Below are 20,786 nucleotides of genomic sequence, written 5' to 3'. Positions count from 1 at the left end.
CCCAGTATTCTTTCCTGCCATGGCAGGGGGTCGGACTAGATGATCTGCTCAGGTCCCTTCTGGCCCTAGAAACTATGAAACTATCCAGTATTGCCTGGACAGGATGGAAGCACAGATTACCAGAGCATCAGTCTAGGCCTCAGTTGGTGGAGCAGGATGCATGGGACTTATTTCCAGGGGAGAAGGGAGATCCAAGAGACACAGTCTTAGATGTAAGCTGAGGTCAGGAGCTAGGATTAGAGAGCTGGTGCCAAGTTTCCAGGGAGAATCTTGAGATCAGGATCAAGGAAGTCAAGCCAAGTTCAGATGCCAGGGAAACCACAGGGAGCAGAGCCAGTGCTGAGTTTAAGGGGGAGATCTAAGATCAGGGTCAGAACTGGGGAGAGCCATGAACACGAAGCTTACTGGAACAGCTTAAGGCAGCAGGTGCACTTGTAATTGGCAAGTGGTGCTTTAGGCAGCCAATCCAACTACAGAGAACTGGGATGTTTGCATTAGCTGAGGATCAAGGACAGGTATGGTAGCTCAGGTACTTGGCCCAACCATGGGTGCTTGATCAGAGCCCCTGATAGTTGTCATTCCTATCCTGATGTATAGGTGTGAAACCTGGACAACATATTAGAAACACCTGAAACATCTGACCTCCAACTGGAAGGACAGAAGAATAAATACCAGCATTCTGGCTCAAGCAAGCTGTACCAGCACTGAAGCCATGTTTATGCAGCACCAGCTCTGTTGGACAGGACACATCATAAGAATGCCTGACAATTAACTCCTGGAACAGGTCCTATGCTCCTGCTCCCAACTCAGTGATGGTTACTGCTCTAGATGTGTGCAAAAATAGAGATTCAAGGACATTTTGAAGGCAAATTTGAAGAAATGCAATGCTAATATCAATACTTGGGAGTCTTGAGTGCTGAGTTTGCTAGTGATGCCATGATGGTATCAAGGTATCAATCACTTTGCGCAAATTCGTCTTACTATGGAGGAGGACAGACAAGAGAAACAAAGGGAAATAGCTATGATCTGACATTATTAGGACCCACTCCTTCTTCCTGGAACGATTTGCCAGGTGTGCAGTCAAAACATGTGGATCTTGCATTGGCCTCCTCAGCCATATCTGGACTCGCTGATTATACCTTTATCTCCTGGAAGATTATCCTCCTCACATCAAGGGACTGCTGATGATGGGTACAGTTCTGAGGATCTGAATCTATCAGTATTTCAAACCTGGGTGGTAGACTTATACACCTTTAGACATTACCTCCTTACCTCCCTTACTGTCATTTCTCTTATTCCAGTCAATAGACTACAAACCTTCTTAAATGCACCAATTCCAATTTTGTACAACAAGGGATAGATGTGGTTCAAGGATGGTTTATACCAGTCATGTCTCTTAGGGGAGGCAGGGTCGGGGGAAAGGGAGGGGAAAAACTCTTTTGCGTTGTTTACTTAAAATAGATCTTTAAATCAAGGGTAAATAGGCTGTCAAGGAGAAGAACACCATTGACTATAAAGCTACCTTACATTATTGTAATTTTAGGAATGCCATTTGTGGCTTGATATATGACAGACACTTACAAGCTACAGAAAACAAAAATGCTTGTGAATAATTTTCATTGGAAAGACCAGAATTTCCAGTACTAGTTTCCCATCTTATTAAAACAAAAGAAAAAAAAAATAGTGGTTTTCCAGTTTTTCTATCACTAGCAGACCATGAAATACTTTTTCCTTGCTTGCAAATTCTTTACATGACATCTAAATAGCGTGTTTAATATATCATATACGTTCCATTTTTTAAACTGCTTTTTATTTCAAATTTTGAATTAACTCAGACCACTGATTTAGGTTCCAATAATGATCAGACTTTATCTAGTGCTTACAGAAATGACACTACAGGTTAATTGGCAAAACACTTGCAAGAAAGGCTCCTGAAACTAAATTGACTAGCAGGGAGAAATTTGCCTTAGGCATTAACAAAAATTATATTTATTATTAAGTAGTTCATTTTTTAATATACAAAAATGGGTATGGCCTTATGAAAACTGATTTATTTTCTGAAAATTAGGAACCCTTCCTGAGGGAGAAATGCTCTGCTTTTTCATACCATTTATTTACAGCATATCCCCTTTAGAAAGGTGACTGTTAGTAGCCTTGGTAGCAGTCTTGCATCTTTTATATTTTTCTGTGTCATGTTTTCCTGGTATAGTGTGTTTATTACCAGACATCCATCTAAATATGTAATCAGGAAAAAAAATACTTATGTATAAGCTGAAAGCTAATTAGTAGTGAAAATAAGTTATCAGATGGTTAAATTAAACAACTTGACTACTGACCATTCAAATCACAACCACGTTAACTTCTGTTCCCTCACTCATGTCAGCATTCTCTGTTGTACATACCCAGATTATCAGATTGTGTGCTCTTTGTAATTTTTATTACATATGAACAGTGTCAAGCACAATAAGCCACGATTCCTAACTAAAGCCTGTGGACACTAAGTACACAAATTATAGTTGCTATTCCTACCCATAACTGTTGATAGCATTGCCTAACTTCGTTCATTTGCAAGACCCTTTTTCAGTTATACGGAACTTTGTGGAATTTTAATGATTCAGGCTGAAATTGACCAAGATGGTTACTCTTACTCAGGGCCAGCCATAGAGAAAATGATGCCTTGGGTGAACTTGTACTTTGGTGGCCTTTAAGTAGGCTGTAGTATTAGCAAAAGTTTTAGAAGTAAAGCCCTCAGGGGAGCTGCTGGGCTGGACTGGGAGACTTGCTTCCCCATGGCATCCTCTGGTGGTGGCCAACTAGGGCAAGGGAAGAAGAGTGTGGGGGAGGGGAAACTGGAGTGGCTTGTCACTTACCAGCCCCAAGGCAAAGAAGATAGCAAGCAGCACCAGGCAGGTGCCCATGATGATGAACATTTGGAAGACAAGGAGTGGGTGCTGCTAGTTCATGCAGTAGTAGGATTTGTAGAGACAGTCAAAGCTGTGGGGTGGCAGGCAATGCTCACAGCCTGCCTGCTCCACCCTGTCCAGCAGGTAGCAGTGTCTCTTTAACATTGCTGAGCCCCACAGCTGGCCACCTTGCACTGCCCATCCCCCAAGTCAGCAGGATTGTAGGCAAAGGCAGAGGCAGGCAGGCAGGGGCACAGAGCATAATCTGGTGGGGATTCAGAAGTGGAGGTGGTGGGTGGGTGGGTGTGGCCTCACCACGTTGTCCTGTAAGGTTGGCCCTGCTCTTACTGAAAACTCCCTCCCCACTCTTTTAGGCCCCCAGACTCCAACACTTTCTATACAAGCTGTCCTTTCACCTTTATCTAATCACTATAGACATTAAGCATTAATCCAATTGGGTGTCTTACAGGGTTAGGAGCACAGTATGTTTAAAATCTCCTCATTCTGTAAAATCTTACATTAGGAACTTAGTGGTTCTTCATTCATCCTGTCCAACAGTTTTTAAATCAGCCACCTGTCAATATGTAATAATAGAAGTAACAGATCAACTGAGGTGAATCAGAGGGAATGAATGTAACTTCTGCCTTTGTGCAATTTAACCTATACTTTTTGTTAGGAAGGTTCAACTGGGAACTGTAAACAGCATACCATATAAATTTCCAAGATAAAGTGAAAGTGAAGAGCGTCAGATTAGTGGTGTGGGAGGCTATCTGTACAGCCATTTATAGATAGTAACTGTCTTTTGTTTGGGGCACGTAAGTCTACCATGTCTGCTATCTTTTCATAGACTCAGAAATACCAACTTGCTAGGAGAGCCTAGTAATGGTGATTCTGAATTACAGGCTTGCAAAGGAATAGTAGCTTTTACCAAACTGATACAAATCTCTTATGTTTCTCATTCCTATTCAGCTTGGCATTCTCTCTCCGTACTGCAGCTACCAGGGAAAAAGTATTAGGAGGAGTACTGAGTATGCCTACTTAGTATCCCTAGAAGCGGTCCTTTCCAGAGTCCTGCCAGTGTGGTGGCAAAATGTAGGAGTTTCCCATATAATCTTGGCTAGATCCATGATTGCCTCATTAACAGGTAAGCCAGGCTTACAAGTCGTGCTTTGTGAAGTATGTCTGTCAGGGAGTGTGACTCTTCCAACCTGTCCTCTTGAGAAAATCTCAGAATAGTTACAACTCTTTTTGATTCTTGGAAATCCCAAATGTCTTGAGTGCTGGGGTACTGATAGAATTGTAGTGGCATAAGAGGAGACTGACTTTATTCCCCTACTTTTGTAATGGCGACTTAGTAGCCAGGGGAGAAATGAAAATGGCGCCTCATCTGAGCCTAACATGATCAATATCCTTCTGATTGTAGAAGAAGCTGTTAGAAAACACACCGATGATTTTTCCAATATATTAGGGCCTACAAGTTCATCTTTGCATGGTCTATCTTCCAGTACGCATCTATAGCATGGCAGCATTAAAGATGGTGACTATCAGGTGCCCGAGGAAGATCTTGACCTGTTCCCTGGGCAAGCTGTCAATGCAGAGGATGGAATATGCCTTGTGGGGAGCAGAGACACTCTATGTTAGATAACCATGCTAGGGATGATTATGGTACCACTTTAAGCATGAATGGGTCTAGTGCAAGAAAGTGCATGTATGCAGGAGAAGAATGCGATGTGTTGAGAGGAAGGTGCCATGTATGCCTTTTTGAGCTCAAGTACTGCCAACATCTTTGGTGAGTACAGTGGCTTCTTAGCAGACAGGGATACTGAGATGCCCCATGCTTTGACTGACCGTGGTGGGACTGCTCCCTTCATTTTCTATAGGCATTAGCACAACATAATGGTAACATCTGTCTGAACTTCCATGGAAGCCTCACAGGGCCAAGAAGCCTTGGGGACAGAAAGCTGTACTGAAGTTGTAGTTCCTGGGTCTTCAAAAACCTCATCTGTTACCCATCCAGGCCATGTGGTCTCCCTCATGAAGGCCTTTAGCAGGCCAAGGGGCACAAGGTTTTTGGCAACATTTAGGATGACTTCTTTTGTTTGCCTCTAATTGGTGACTCAAATTATATCTTGATCAGGAGCAGTGCAATGATGCCAATCTAGATAGTATCAAAGAAAAGAATAGCTTCCTCATGATGCTGAGGGGGTACACAGTGCTGAGCCAGGACCCTGTATTCTGGGACAGATGGGAAACCTAATGAGGTATCAAGAAGAAACAACCACAGCTTATTTACTTTACCTTTTCTGGGTCTCTGATGAAAGAACTGATAGGCTGAGCAGCTATCAGTAATATCAGTCTCCTCCAGACAAAAAAAAAGATAATATGTATGAATTTGAGAAGCTGGGATCAGAGCTTCACATGAATGGCACAGCCAGAAGTTCCCAAACAGGCAGCTCTGGGAAAGGTAATTCAATGAAAGAACAATATAAATATTTGTATCTTTTTATTGTTAAAAAAGCACAAAAGAAAGAAAAAATGGGCATTCAACTGATGGTGAAACACTAAAGTTTTCTTTTCTTTTTTTTTGACAAATCCAAAAAATAGTGTTTCCTTGAGGTGCTATCATCCCAAAAGGTGGGAGGTGGCAACAGATTAATGTGCGTTACCTCAGCCAAGAAACGACTATCACTCTTCCTAGGGTAGCAAAAATATTAGAAGAATGCAGAGAAGAAAGAGGAAAAATATTGACTTGGACTGCTTCCTAAGTTTTGAAGTTACTAGGATATACAAGAAGTTCCATGTCTTGCCAGGTGGTTGAGAGGAATGGAGGAGCAAGTAGTACTCCTCTCAATCTCTCAGAACAAAGCAAGAAGGGCTGGAGCTCACTGACTGTACAGCATGAAGGCAAAAAGTCTCTAATGGATGCTCAGGGACATAGGAGAAGCCTACAAATAAGTGGATATGTGAAAAATTACTTAAAGGAGAATGTATTTGTCCAGAAGTGTCTGGTAATTCACTAATCAGTCTTGAAGGGAAATGGAGGAGGAGACTTCCCTTCCAAAAAAAGAAAAATAAGAAGAAGAAGAACTGAACTTCTTCTGGTGCATTACTTTTTGGGTCCTTTTGTCAGACTGATTTTTCTCACACTGTTGAGATGACCAAAGAGGCTGGATTGGATGGGTACAACTCTTCATTAACTAGGGGGCAACTCCAAACCAGCCCCAATGCCATCAGTTTGGTCAAACAGCCAGCCAATGAGATTTTGCTTGCATAAGACATCTCTCTCTCTTTCCATAAGTAGTTCTTGGAATGCCTTCAAATCACTAGATGTGGATGCCAGGGTTACTATTTCATTCAGTATAAGAATTACTGAATGAAGGTAATGTAGGGCTATAATGCTCCTCATTGACCCATGTCCAGGAATTTCTTGTCCTTGTTCCTTACTTGGTATCAGCAAGTGAAATATCCTCCTCTCCATAAAATGGGATAGGTATTGGCTCCTCAAAGTATATGGAAGATCACCCTAGCAAATTCAATGGCAGCATTCAGTAAGAATGTTTGATTTGCTTAAAGATGGCCAGCACAATGCTATTCCTCATGTGACTGTAGGGATATGAGACCAGAAACTTCCAGTGGCAAGCATGGTGCCACCACGGATATGTTGCTAACATCAGGAGGTTCAGTGGTGTGCTAACTTTTGTCTGTGTCAAGATGGGAGAATCCTCCTTGTCACTAGCCCTGAATTCAGGGTGAGGCTTACAGACCTCTCTGGCAATTTTACCTAATTTTCCTCTATGAGAATACACTAAGCTCCACCTAGGGTTTCTGTGGACAGATCAACCTCCCTAGGTTCCTTAGTTGTAACAGTCCAAAGCAAGGATTGAAGCCTGAAGGCTAAGAGGTAAGCCTAAACCATTAGATAGTCAAGCTATCATGTTAGCAGGGTTCATACAGTGTGTATGTGTGTAGGGAGAAACCCAGCACCTCAAGAATAAATTCAGATGGGTCCAGTTCACTGTGGGGTTTGATTTCTTGTTTTTACAGCAGTTAAAATTGATTTCTACAGAGGTCTGACAAATGTTGTGGAGTTGTGTCAGAGTTAAGAACTAGAGGGTCAAATACTGAATAAGTTCTGTCTTGCTACAATGAGTGGAAGAAGGGTCATGACCATCCTGCCTTTCACATTCTCATAGGGCAGCATCCAAAGGTAGAGATGTGTAGCCTGAATGAACATAGCTATTCAAAAGATTCCTATCTTTTCATGTCTAAAAAAAACCTAAGACGTGAAAAGGAGAGCGGCTCAGAATTCTCACCTTTCTCATACCTGAAGAGTCATTATGAATTGTGAAGGCGGTGCCCTTGGTTTCCAGGGGAGGGAAATACCACAGAGAGCACTTTCTCTGTTGCTACACAATTATAAGCAACAATACTATGAGAAGTGCACGTGCACTTTCAGTGGAATTCAAACTGCTCAAAAAATTCTAATTCTGGAGTTTCCTAAATGTTGAGAGATTGACTTTGTACTCACATAATTTTCTTTTAACACAAGGCGTTTTCCCACTATTATTTGCATCTGCATACAAACTTTCTAAAATCTAATTTCTCTTGTGAAAAATTATGTTTTTTCTGAACATTGTATGCATGTATGTACTCAACATATGCAAAATGTTGAAAACAATCTGTGTAAATAGGTGTGGTACTGTGTACCAGCAATAGCCACATGCACATTTACTGGCACAAAGAGCAAGGGTCTCCTTTTTTCTCCTATTATCAATGTCCCTGCTGTTAGGCAGCGAATGCTAATGCCTAATATAGGTCTCAAACCCTGAATAAGTTAAACTTTATTGATGATGCAACATGAATGATTTGAATTCCAGTATAGCAGAGGAATAAGGCTCCAGACCAGAATAAATCTTCAGGTACATCTGGGCTGTAAGTAAGGTAGCAAAAAGGGACGACAATAGCTTAAGATCACTGTTATCTGCACCAATCCTGGTAAAATTATGGCAGCCTCTAAAGTCAGGGGAATTCCAAATTGTCACTAAGATATTATGTGTCCACAAGAGGGGAACTGGCTATGTTTGTGATGCAATTTCCATCCAGATTCTATGCATGCTACTCCAATGCAAACAAGTTAAAATGATACATTAGCAACAGCTGTAAAATGAATGGAAGTCCTATGCATTATAATATATTAACTATGGGAGAGATTTCTGATTTATATGTCGTAGGCCAATGCATAAAAGTTTAAGTTTAAGAATTTCAAAAGCTGCTGATTTTTCTGCATTATTTTCATATCTATACTACTTGAGAAACAGCAAATATTCTTGTTAAAACATGAATTTTGAGCTATCTGATTTAAACATGTTGAAAACTGAATAAACAGTTTTTTGCCCCCTCATAAAAAAAGAAACAAGAAATATATTTCTGTTTTAGGGATCAGAATAACCAGATTTAATCTCAACACAATTTGTACACACTGTACACACAGTGTTCATCTACATGAGACACTAGCTGCACAGACGCCTAATAACACTGTGCAGTAGCGTCCTGGGCAACACCTATACTAATATGGTACTGAGCAGTAGTAATTAGGTAGTTAGCATCAGTAAAGACCCATGCACCAGCGCTACTGCACAGGAGGTGCCAGTTACTGTGCATTGATTTAGTACTTGCTTATGCATATACTAAACTTAATGTGCAGTAACTACAGTGCATTAATGAACGTGTATACCCACCTACTGGGTGCATCTACATGTGCCCCTGTGGTGCCATTGTTACTGCACTGTCACTTAGCACTTCCTTTAAGAAGGAAATACCTAAAGGATATAGTAAATGACAGCACAGTAACAGCCATTACTGTGCCGTGCCAGCAGCACAGTTATTTTTAGCCACTACGTTGCTCTAGTGATGCACTATAGTGAGGGAACGCATCACTACAGGAACATGGATGTGGCATCATGTTTTGTGCCCACCGAAGAAGCTATGTTGCCATAGCACGTTGCTACAGCGACATAGTGTCTCATGTAGACATGCCCACAGAGAACAAATCAACTTCACTAGACTAGCTGAATAGATGTTATTTCTGTTTGGTCTTTATTAGATAATATTAATGTAAATGAACAGGAATGCAGATTGTTGTGAACACACAGAACAATCAACCACTGCAATTTTCAAAGCTTCCTATTTAATACTCTTTGAGTCTTCCATGTATGACAGGGCTTGTTAGGCTACATTTTTGTACCCCCTCTTCTTTCTGTAACCATTATGACTTCCATGTGACTTAAAATTTAAATGATTATGTGCTGATAGCTAGCCTTGCACGTTGTCACTGCGCTTCTTACTTGCAATTGTATTGGTGTTTGATTCTTTCTTAATTCCAAATGTAAAATGCATATCAGATGCAAAGAAAGTAGGAAGGAGAGTTGCAAATGAGTTTGAGTGGGAGGCATGGGTGGCAGAGAGCTTCTGCTTTGATTTCTGTGACTACAAAAGATTCCTTGGTGAAGATATTTTAAGATGTCTAAACACAACCTCCCATACACAAATTCAAAACCACTCAGACATAAAACTAAGGCTATTCTTAGTACTGTTTATTAGAGGTCATGAACATGTTTTGGATGATGCTGAAAGTACCAAAAGGACACAAGATGTTAAGAAGAAGGAAACAAAAATGGGATGGAAAACAAAACAGGAAATCTAAATGTAATACTAAATATTATTTCTTCTTATAAAAGGTTAGTGCTACCAGTTTCTCTTATCATAAGGTTGCCTGGCATTTCCCAGAAGATGACCCTGCTTTCAGTTGCTTATAATTTTTCCAAACTTTACTTATTCAGGCAGAGATTCTACATGTTGGATGTCTATGTGGAAAGTTGTGACTGTGATGCTTTATTTATTAACTCATTCATTCCTTTTATTTAAAATTGCAGCCAGACCAGTCCATTCAGTTCTGAGAATCAGAATACTGAAAAATATATTGGTTTTCTTCTTTTTTTTAAAAAAATGAAATACAGATTTTTTTTTCTTTGAAATGCTTTAGGCTTCCCATGCTTTGGGGGAGGGGTTGACATTTAATAGGTAGGTGGACTCGCTAAGCAGATGGGACCCTGAGCAGGGAAAAGAGAGAGATCTTTGGACTAGTAGTTGTGGAAGGAAACAAAAGTGGAAGTATGGAGGTTGGGATCCAACACAAGCAGTACTGACTGAGAATAAGGTGGGCAAGTGAAAAGAACTAGTGGCAGAGGAGACATTTATTGAGGAACAAAGGCAAAGGAAAAATGGAATGATTGACTAAGTTGATTGGGAGATGGAATAATGAATATTGTGCAAGAAGCTCAAACCATGATTCAGAAACAAGAGTAGAAATAAAATATTAGGGAACAGCCTGGAGGAGATGAGGCAGAAGGGGTCAACATTAAGGAGGGTTCACAGAAAAGTCTGTCTCCTATACTCCCCAGTTATATTTCTCTCCAGACCCAAAAATAGAAGCCAGAATTTCTGAATATTACAGCAAATATCTGTGAAACAAAAAAGGAGAGTGGCCTCACTCTTACCACTGGTCCACACATGCCATTGTATATATACACATGATGCTAGTATTTAATTACATAATAAATAATGTAAAAAAGTATAAGTAAAGTGAAGCTGATTTAAAAAGAAAAATCATTCCATGTTTCCAAAATGAAAAAGAAAAAGAAGGTTTAATTGAAATTACTTTATTCATTGGAAAACTGCTTTGATGAAAACTTCTATCTCTCATAGCAAATGAAGCAGGGGATTACAAAGAGAGAAAAAAGGGCATTCTCACAGCTGGGACAACTGTATACAGTACTGAAGAATTAGACACTTCCTTTGCCTCTGATACAAAATTCCTAGAAGATGTACAGCAAGTTACTTATAAATATCTCACAGGTAGTCATGAATGGCATATTTCCTGGTCTCTGATTATCTGACACAAGGTGCTGGAGTCTGATTTGTTGAACTGTTGAGCGCTTAAAGCTGCAAGTGAAGTTGATGGGAGCTTCCTGAACAAAATACGTATCAAATTTTGGGAGAAAAAATGTTGGCCCAGATTGGGATGGAACTTTAAAAGTTTTGTATTTTTCAGGAGAAAATATTGGGGAAAATGTCAAAACTGCCATGGAGCTTGGCAGCCCTCAGGGCCCTGGTTTCCATGTTCCCTTTGCTTAGCAGGCTGCTACAAGTGTCAAAACTCTCAAAGCCCAGGGATATCAGCTCTGTGGAAGTATGTCAAGTGGGGACCTAGACTATTGCCCCACAGATGGGCAAATTATGAAGGCTGGCATGCTGACAGGTAGGCAAGGAGAGGTTTGGACAGTTTGGGAACCCAGCATCCCACCAGATGGTCAGCTATGGAACTCAGCAAAACAGGGAATTTGACAGCTCATGCATTAGTTGGCTTACAAGGAAGACCAGGAAGAGAAGTAGGCTGTTAGCTTTTCATCAAAAGCTTCAATAGAATTGACATTTTAGCTCAGCATTTTCTGACAGAACTCTTCTTAAAAAAAGGGTTATCAAATCTATTATCAAACACTATATAATGCTCAGTGCTGTGAAAGAAAAGGTCCTAGATAACTTGGGAACCCTAAAATAGCTTGGATAAATTTCACCTTGATCTTACAGCATTTCAGTGTCCCATCAAGAATATGGGATGATCACCTCAGAAAGGGCTGAAGCAGTACTGAAAAGCCCTTTGCAGAAATCAATAATGCTGTCTTTGAAGCAGGGTTTGAATAGTGTACAGTAATAAGGCAGAGGGTTATATAATGAATAAGGAGAATAAAAAATATGAAAGAGCTCTCTGCTAAGGTTACTTACACAAGTTCAAATATTCTGGGAAAATTCTCCCAGGATTGCTTTTGTGGCAGACAAATTCACCCTGGAAATGTCTGAACTGGCATTTGAATGCTGAGCCCTTGAGGAGCAGAGAGCTTGCAGTGCTGATATTGTGCAGCCAAAGGGTGCTTGTGCACACATCTCAAAATGATCTGCAGGCTTCCTTAGTCTTCCTGCACAGGGCATCCTTGATGGGCTGACCCAGACTGCTCAGACTCAGCTTGTGTATCCCTGCAGAACAGTGTGGGGACTCTGAAGGGGGCATGTTTTCCTCCTTGCTCAGCTGGAGCAGCAGAGTCTCCCTGGGTAGAGGAGAGAAGCAAAGCTCCTTGGGATGCTGGAAAGTTGTGCTCTGGCTTCTCTCAGAAGAGAGCATGCACAGACATTCACTCTTGAAGGAGAAACTCTCTCAAGAGTGATTTAACTCTAGTTGTTTCTGAGTTATCTGTCTCCTGGAGCAGCCATTTTTGCTCTGGGAGAAAAATACTGAACACTTATACACACTGGGCATTAATATACATACATTTGTCTGCTCCGACATGCCAGAGATCTGGTGTGTTGGAGCAGAGTCAATTAATTGAATCCGTGGAGCACACGAGCTGATGCGCCTGGTGCTGCATTGCACAAATTTGTATAAATGGCGAAATGCATGTCAGCACTGAGAAAATGGTGGCAATATGCTTTTGAATGAAAACACCTTCGATGTGTTTTAGTCCAAAAGCGCAACACTGCCGTTTTCTCAGCACCGACATGCATTTTGCTGTTTATACAAATGCATCTGCCACAGCATAAGAAGCATACCCAGGTAATTATCTCAATGAACCACCCATTATGGCAAATAAACAGAGCTTCTCAGAAAATTTTGATCCTCTCTGAGATCTGCACCAGCGTAGAATGAACACTACTTATCATAACTGTTTTGCTCTAAATTATTCAGATGCCAAGCTGGGATAAAAGCCATGTGATTCTAGGAGTTAAGTACAATGATGGGACACTCAGTTGATAACCATGAAAATGGCCCTTTAAATCTGATGAGAAGGTATCAAGTTATATTTTCCAATTATGCATAAGCTTTATATATACTTTCTATTACTTCATTTGAATATCTCCCTCCTGAAGCCCTGAGTTAGCAAAACACATAGGCATATAAATTGTGCTTTACAGGAAGGGGACCCAACTTTTTATTTCTTTAATTGGATTAAAGCACACCACATTTTGCTATTAATTGCATTTATCAATTGGCTAAATAGCTTAATAACTACATACCTGTTAATGTCCCATATTTTGCTAGTGTTGTCCATGGACGCAGAAGCCACAAAATCTCCACAGGAGTGCCATGAGCAGCCCCAGACTGCACTGGCATGCCCTTCTAAAGTCAGGATGCATTCACCCTTTGAGAAGTCCCATATCCGTACTGTACTGTCTCCACTTGAAGTGACCAATTTGGTGCCACTGTTACCAGGCATAAAAAAGAAAGAAAGCATAATTAAGTAAAGATGCAGCTAAAGATTACTTCAAAGCCCCTAGCAAACCTATGCTTTTTCTCTGTGAACTCAGGTTGGTTACCTAAAGTTAAATTTTGAATGATAATATATACATAAAATACATAACAGAAATCTCAGAATTTTGTCTTTACAGAGCTTTCTGGCACATCATAAATGAAGATGTCATTATGATATGTATTAATGAAGTCATACTAAAAAAAAAGAAAAATACTCAAAACAAACTCTCGAGTGGAAAATAAAGGTGTATTTAATTTTTTTTAAAATCTATTTTAAGCAGTAGAGCAATAAATATAACTTACATCCAAACACTACTTTCAAAAGACAGTAAAGTAGGTAAAAGGAAGGATGTTTTATTTCTAAAACCCATGTTGATTTTTACCTATAAACTATTAAACAAGGATTTCAATTCTGTCTCTTCTTTCATAACTGTACTCAAGATGCAACAGCTTCATTAGTTCATTATATAAATGTATGCTTCTATTAAAGCAAATGGAGCATCCCCAAATTCCCCAGGTCAAGGATTTGGCCTTCCAGTTTATTTATAAACAGCCTCAAAGAATAAAAGCCTTAGGGTCATATACAAAATGAGGCACAATAAATGGCTTTTAATCCAAGACATCAAATAAAATCTAAGCTACTCTTTCTTGATGTCTCATCTACATTAAGAGAATGGTGATAAAATCAGATAGATCTTGCCTTTAAGGTCCAACATGCCCTGGCTTAGCTTGACTAATGGAAGTAGTATTATCCAGAGGCCTGTTTGCTGGGGACATCCTTCTACCAGTCTCTTTGATGTGAATATCTAGGGACCAAGAGAAGCTCAGGTACTTACAAATACACTGTGATTGTTATCAACCTGAGATACTTAATCCTTTGTTGCCTTGTAACAAAAGGGTTTTTTTAGTCACACATATTATTATTTTCTTTCTATCACCATTTGCCATTTAGCATCTGTCAGACTGTTCTGTAAATATTTAGACAGAGTTTAAAAAATAGTGTCTCACTTATCCAGCAGATCATAAGGGTGCTTTTGCCATTATGAAATATTATCTAGGTATATTTTTTAGACATTTTAACACATGTGGACTCTATCTGCTATATTTGAAAAAAAATATCATTAAGAAGTCTAATAAAAAGCAGTTGTGCCTCATGTTTAGGAGAAAGTCTTTAAAACAAAATCTTCTAATTTTCAAAACTGTAACACTTTATTACAGATCGCAAGCATCGGGACTTGCAGTCTAAGCAAAGATTACTGGGTGAAACCTAATTTTCCCAAACTGCTAAAACACTTTTCCTTTTAAAACTTCAAGTAAACAATAATTCAAGCTTAGAAGTAGAAAGCAATAAGTTATTATCTTTATTCATTTTTTTAAAAACACAATTTGGGTCATTAGTCATTACAAATAAATGGAGGATTTCCTTAGATCTATATTTGGAGCTAAAATTATTTAAGTTTTCTTTAAAAACAGGTTTTTAAGCAAATTGGGGAGAAGCTATAAAATTTGCCAAATGAAAAATATGACAGATTGAAAGTGGTAACCTCATTAATGGTAATCGTAGTGAGTCAAAAAAGAGCTTTTTTGCTTTCTTCTTCAGTATATGGATCCACAAATGCTATCTGAAGGATAAGTTCCCTTGGCCAAATTCTGTGCCTTGTGGGCACAGGCATCTGACAAAAAATTCTCAAAAAATAGACACAAGTAGTCTAAATGGATGCTCAAGTAGTCTAAATGAATCCTATCTGGCATTCTATGGTAATGCAAATGACGTCTAGTTCTCTTTACAAAATTTGGGGAGAGGAGAAAGTATGTCAGTCAAAACATAGTTTATGAAGAGAAACGTCTCATGAAATATAGATTCTAATTGTGTGAGGCAGGACAAGGCACTAGTGAAATAAAGGAATCAAATACCCTGTCTCCTGCAACATTATGGTGTCCATATAATTCATACAAGTTTTGTGACTGTTGTTCATTAAAGTAAATGGGATTACACCAACCAAGATTTTTCCCTCGTATTTCTCCTGTATAAAAAACAGCCTTGGCATACCTGGGCAGCACACACAAAGATCACAACTGACATCTGTTATTGGACCATTTCAGCATTGAACTTACATTATGAAGTTATGAAATGGACACCTTTCAAAACCACTTAAAGTACTAATAAAGTACTTAATAAAGTATAAGTAAATAAGTATTAATAAAAACACATGGAGTGACATTTCCAAACCTTAAATTAGGCTCATAAATCATTATTTCCTGATTAGAACATTAGATATGCATTCACTATGCCTGACATTTTTCCAATACCTAGATCAGTTATTTCCCATCTGTAGCATCCTTTGTACTTATAGATAAAAGGGAATAAATATTGAGAGTAACTTTGTTGTCTTCATCTAATGTGAATTTTAAAGAGCATCTAATATTGAAAGCAAATATATACGTATCTCTTTATATGAATGATTTTAATATCTTAATTAAATTATACCTACGTCAAACATTTATCTTTCTATATTTCCCACATACAAAACAGATCTATAACTTATTGATGTTTTTAGTAAAATATATATTGATCACGCATTGCAATAATATATATTGCAATTGAAACAGAGGCCAAGGTAACTGCTCATAATTGGGACTGTGTTATTTTTATTAGGCATATAAAATGTATAATTAATAGTATAATTAATAGTATAAATGCATAATTGAGTTCAGGTCAATTAGATAAAGGGTGTGTTTCCCTCCTCTCTTCCCACTGGCCCCCCTCCAATTTATAGGGTAATCAGTACTTGAACTTTTTGGATTATAAACAGAATGCATATTCTGCTAAGATTAAAAAGAAAATGAATAAATTAGATGCTTAATTATAAGAATTTGCAGTGGTGTAACTTAATAAGCAACTATCAATTAGGGCTGTGCGAAGCTTCGGCTGCTGATTCGATTCGGTGGAGATTTGGCCCAATTTGGTGACCAAATCTCCAAATCCAAATTGAATCAGGAGACCCTTTAATTTCTCTGAATCAAGTCAGAACCCTCTGAATTGATTCAGAGAGATTCAATGATTTGGACACAGACACAGCTTTAGATGTTTTTTCTGCATACCTCAAGGTACCAGGCGGCTCATGAAAACTGAGATGCTGGGGAAAATGGAGCATCCCACGGGAGCATAGGGAGATGCTCAGCACACTCAGAAGTGGACCTGAAGCACTTCTGGTCCACTTTCAGGTCCACTGCGTAGCACACAGGCTGCCCTCCCCCCACAGCTCAGTGACTGGTGACTCCTGTGTCTGGAGGGGTACCCGGGGTCCCCCCATGGCTGATGGCTGAGCCAGGAGGACACAGGGGGGGTCCACCACCGAGTATGCAGAGGGCACCCCATGGTCCTGTGGGATGTTCCATCTGCCCCACATCAGTATTCACGAGCCGTGCCTGGTACCTCAAGGTATGTAGAAAAAACATTTAAAGCTGTCTCTATGGCTGAATCACTGATTCTCTGAATCAGCATCAAATCTTCAGATTTGGATTCAGCTGAATCGAATTGGGACAGTGATCTGAATCAAGTAATTGAATCACTGTGCCCCAATTCGGGCTGAATCTGAATCGAATACGGCCTGTTTCACACACCCCTACTATCAATCCCCTGGCTCATGGTGTACATGTAAGAGGTCTAGTCAGATGCCTTATGAATCCATGTGTGGCTGAGAAGCCCAATTTGGAAGTGACACTGCTTGTTACAAGTTTCACAGATCTATATGTTATCTGAGTTGGAGTCCAAATTTAGACCATGCTGCTTTCTTCTTTCTCATTTTGTTTCCATCCTCTAGATCAAAGCCATTTCATGATGAACTGCACCCAGTGCTGGGTGTTCCCTCCAGATAAGACAGGATTCTCTGTGCTCCTCCAATTTTCTATGCTGACATTGAATGACTTCATATAATTTTTGCACACACTGTGTTATCACCAAGAGGGCAACCCTGATTTCTAAAGCCATCTCAAATCTCACTATCCAAAATATTCTTGTGAGTATGGTCTTCTCCCATTCTCCCAACATGGCCAATCCATTGCAACCTCCTCTTCCTGATAGTGGTTTCAAAATATGCTAGTCCTGCACACTCTAGTACCTCTGTACTTGGTATTCTGTCTTCCCACTTTCTTTTTAGGATCTTATGCAGACATCTCATGTGGAAGCTGTTCAGTCTATTGATGTGCCTAGCATGTGTAATCCATGTTTCTGAACCATAAAGCAAGGAAGACAGCATATAAGTCTTATAGATTCACATCTTCACTTTAGCTGATAGTTTGCTGTTATTCCATGCATGTTTCTGTAATAGTCTGACATTCTTACCTGCTTTTCTGATTCTGTTAGGCAGTTCAGTTTGAAGGTCAAGATTCCTGCTGATCATAGAACCCAAGTAGCAAAAACTGTTAATGATATCAAGAGATTTATCCTTCAGAGTGATGTCAGGTATTGGTTCTTTCACCCCATTATCACAGTCTTCTTGAGACTAATTGCCATCCTGAAGCTCTTGCATGATTTAGAAAAATCTGCCCAAGCGATTTGCAGGGAAGATTCACAGTGAGCAAACAAGGCTGCATCATCCACAAACAGGAAATCTCTCAGAACCAGTTCTTTCACCTTGGTTTTTGCACTAAATCTTGCAATGATCAAGCCTCCATCTAGTTTGGGTTGAAGATAAATACCATCATTGCTGTCCTTGAATTCAGGAAGAAGCAGGAATGTGCAGTGTAACTAGTTGGGGGAGACAGGGGCAACTTCTCTTGGTGCTAAATTGTGGGGAGGGTGCAAAAAAAAGTGGCTGCTTCTGGCAGCCATGCATTCACAATTATGAACTAGAAGTCACCACTTCCAATTTGCCCGGGGTGCCTAGCTGTTCCCTATACTGCTGAGGATTTGTGCTTATGTGTCTGATCCAAAGCCATCCAAAGTCAGTGAAAAGCCCCTGTATGCACAGGGATTAACTGATCCTCAAATTTAGCCTCAAGGACTGCATCCAGATGAGCACAGACATGTGGTATGTCTGCGGCACCACATACTGCACATTCAGCTGTTCTCTGTGCTTCAAGGTAGCAGCATGGGGCGGGGAAGGGTTCACCTTGGGAGATCCTGGGGTCAAAAAACCCCATGCAAAAAAAAAATCAGGGTGGTGCATGTGGGAACATGGCATGCTGTCCATGACTGGAGCCTAGCCAGCTGGAGCCGCACTCTGGTTGAGGCCAGGCTCAGAGCAGCAGGATTGCTGCTGCTGCATCCCCAGAAGGCCTCCAGAACACCAGGTAAGGTTGCCGCAGACAGTCCAGAGCTGGCCCCAGCTTCCCCTACCCCATCCAGGGTTCTCTGCCATGCGTCAGAGGGTGTGTAGAACTGGTGTCCCCAGAAACAACTATTGTTCCTGGGGAAACAAATGTCCATGCTTCTGTGGATGCGGCCGAGAAAGAACTTTCATCTGGGCATGGGATCAAAGATTTCAGAGTTTTTCACATCTACCTGAAGTACTGAATTCAGGGACAGATAGGCTTTTGAGATTTGACCAGTTTCCATGAAAGCAGGAAGGCTGAAAATATGCGTAACAGTCTTTTCTAATTCTGTGTTTCTCGGTGTTTTATTAATTCACTTTAAAATATATTAATTGTATTAAATATCATTAAAAATAATACCCGTGCATACATAAGGGTCACAGTGAACACTGGTATGTATAACTACAAGACACAATCCTATCTTTTGCTTTCAATGCAAGCAAACATGCATCTACAGTTTTCTATACCAAATCTTACAAATACAGGCTTAATCTTTCCAGATGTCTGAAAGAGATTGACACTGCCATAGCTATATACTGACCTATCTCCTGATTCACTATACAGGATTTCTAAAAGATTGAACTTGTATAGGAATACAGTATACTTTACCTATTAAGAAGAGCAGAACTTCATATTTTACCTCCAGTATAGATTCCATTAAATTTGTAATCCCTTTGCTCTGTTTCAAGAGCTACTTTTTCTTCCTTAATACCCTGATATACATATATTTCTACTCTTCAATTGATTTTCAATTATTTTCAATTCACGCTGTAAAACTACACTTTCTTTAATAATTAGATAAAAAAGAGTTCTGGAAATAACACTTTCAACTTCCACAGAAGCAGATGGAGTATTTAAGTTGTTAATTTTTGTAGAATCTTTCCTCTATTCCATATTTAATTAGAAAATGCAGGTTCAGGACCTGCCAGGTTTCTCTAAAAAGGCTCAGCATTGCCACTTCCAGCCAGCTGGGACCTAGCCACTGTCTGACTGGAATGGGTTAAATAATAACTGCTCCCAGCAGTATAAAAAGCCTCCTTGGCAAGTAACTCAGGGCTGCTAGCTCTCAGGACCTTCTGGGGCCCAGCCAACTGGTACCTGGGGACACTAGCCCTTGTGCCAGCTGGACTGCTGAAGCAGTCCTGAGAGTCCCCTGCACCCTCTACCCACTGCAGCAGTCTGGCAGTGGGAGCTGCTGTCTGGCTGTGACCTGCCATGCACCTGCCAGACCAGGATGGGGACTGCACAGCCAGTAGAGGCATCTGCCCCTTTGGGCCAGCTGCCAGTAGACTGTGGTTGCAGGTTTGGCCTCTGTGTGGCACTACTGCCACATGTGCCCCCTGACTGGCCACCTGGGCAGTTATCACTGGGAAGATGTTCTGGGTGTGGTGGCCTGCTTTGAACTGTCAAAGCATGACCTCCTGGCCCCTGCTGGCCAGGAGGTCAGCCACAGCCAGCTGGTGCCAAGGTGCCAGCCCTAAGCAGGCAGGGTCCTGCCACTGGCCTCCTTAGCAGGAATTCTGATGTTCCCTATTGGAAAACTGAAAAATCCCTGATAAAAAAAAATCCCAAATTCACTCTGTAAAATACCCCCAAATCCATGTTCCTACACAATTAAAATAAAAGACCACTATAAAGAGAGAGAGAGAGAGCGAGAGAGAGAGACAGCTATCAGTTGGACAACATTTGTTTGATATATCTAGTTTTAAAGCAAATCTCTTATCATAATAATAAAATGAATTCTAAATACATGTTTCATGAATTCATGAATACATGAATATATATTTTGCTCCTCTCTCACAGAGGTTTCAGCCCCCACACAAGGGCTATGGCCCCCACACAAGAGCTACGGCCCCCCAACAGTCTGGGGCTGCTGGGGCGGTCCCTCTGCCCTGCACTGTGTGGACGGGGCCCCAGTCAGCCAGATGGCAGTTGAACTGTTGGTAAGTGCCAGGGGTTTTTTGTTGTTTTTTTAAAACTATGGGGTGGGGGGGCAGGGATCAGGGAGGCTTGTAGGCATGGGGGAGATGGGGCCAGGCAGGGCAGGGTTTGTGGGGGGTCAGGGGGGCTGGTGGAGGGAAGGGCTGGGCAGAAAAGTAATTGGGGGAGCTTGGGGGGCTGGTGGCAGGAGAGGCCAGGCAGGGAAGTGATTGGGTGCCTCAGGGGGGCTGGCAGGGGGGAGAGGCCAGCCAGGGCAGGGATCAGGG

General features: G+C 40.7%; 1 protein-coding gene across 2 annotated transcripts in view; it reads right to left on the bottom strand.

Annotated features, from left to right (window-relative positions):
• SPAG16 (sperm associated antigen 16) overlaps positions 1 to 20,786 on the bottom strand; it is a 924,455-nt gene that overhangs the window by 341,230 nt on the left and 562,439 nt on the right. For both annotated transcript variants that reach the window (XM_019554226.1, XM_019554228.1), the window contains one exon: positions 13,029 to 13,214. In XM_019554226.1, coding sequence (XP_019409771.1) covers positions 13,029 to 13,214 — 186 coding nt within the window. The remainder of the gene's footprint in view (positions 1 to 13,028; positions 13,215 to 20,786) is intronic.

Source organism: Crocodylus porosus, unplaced genomic scaffold, assembly GCF_001723895.1.
Source record: "Crocodylus porosus isolate Cpor-Errol unplaced genomic scaffold, CroPor_comp1, whole genome shotgun sequence".
Lineage (NCBI taxonomy): Eukaryota > Metazoa > Chordata > Crocodylia > Crocodylidae > Crocodylus > Crocodylus porosus.
The sequence above is the reverse complement of the archived record's forward strand: the minus strand, read 5'-3'. Positions and strand labels throughout refer to the sequence as shown.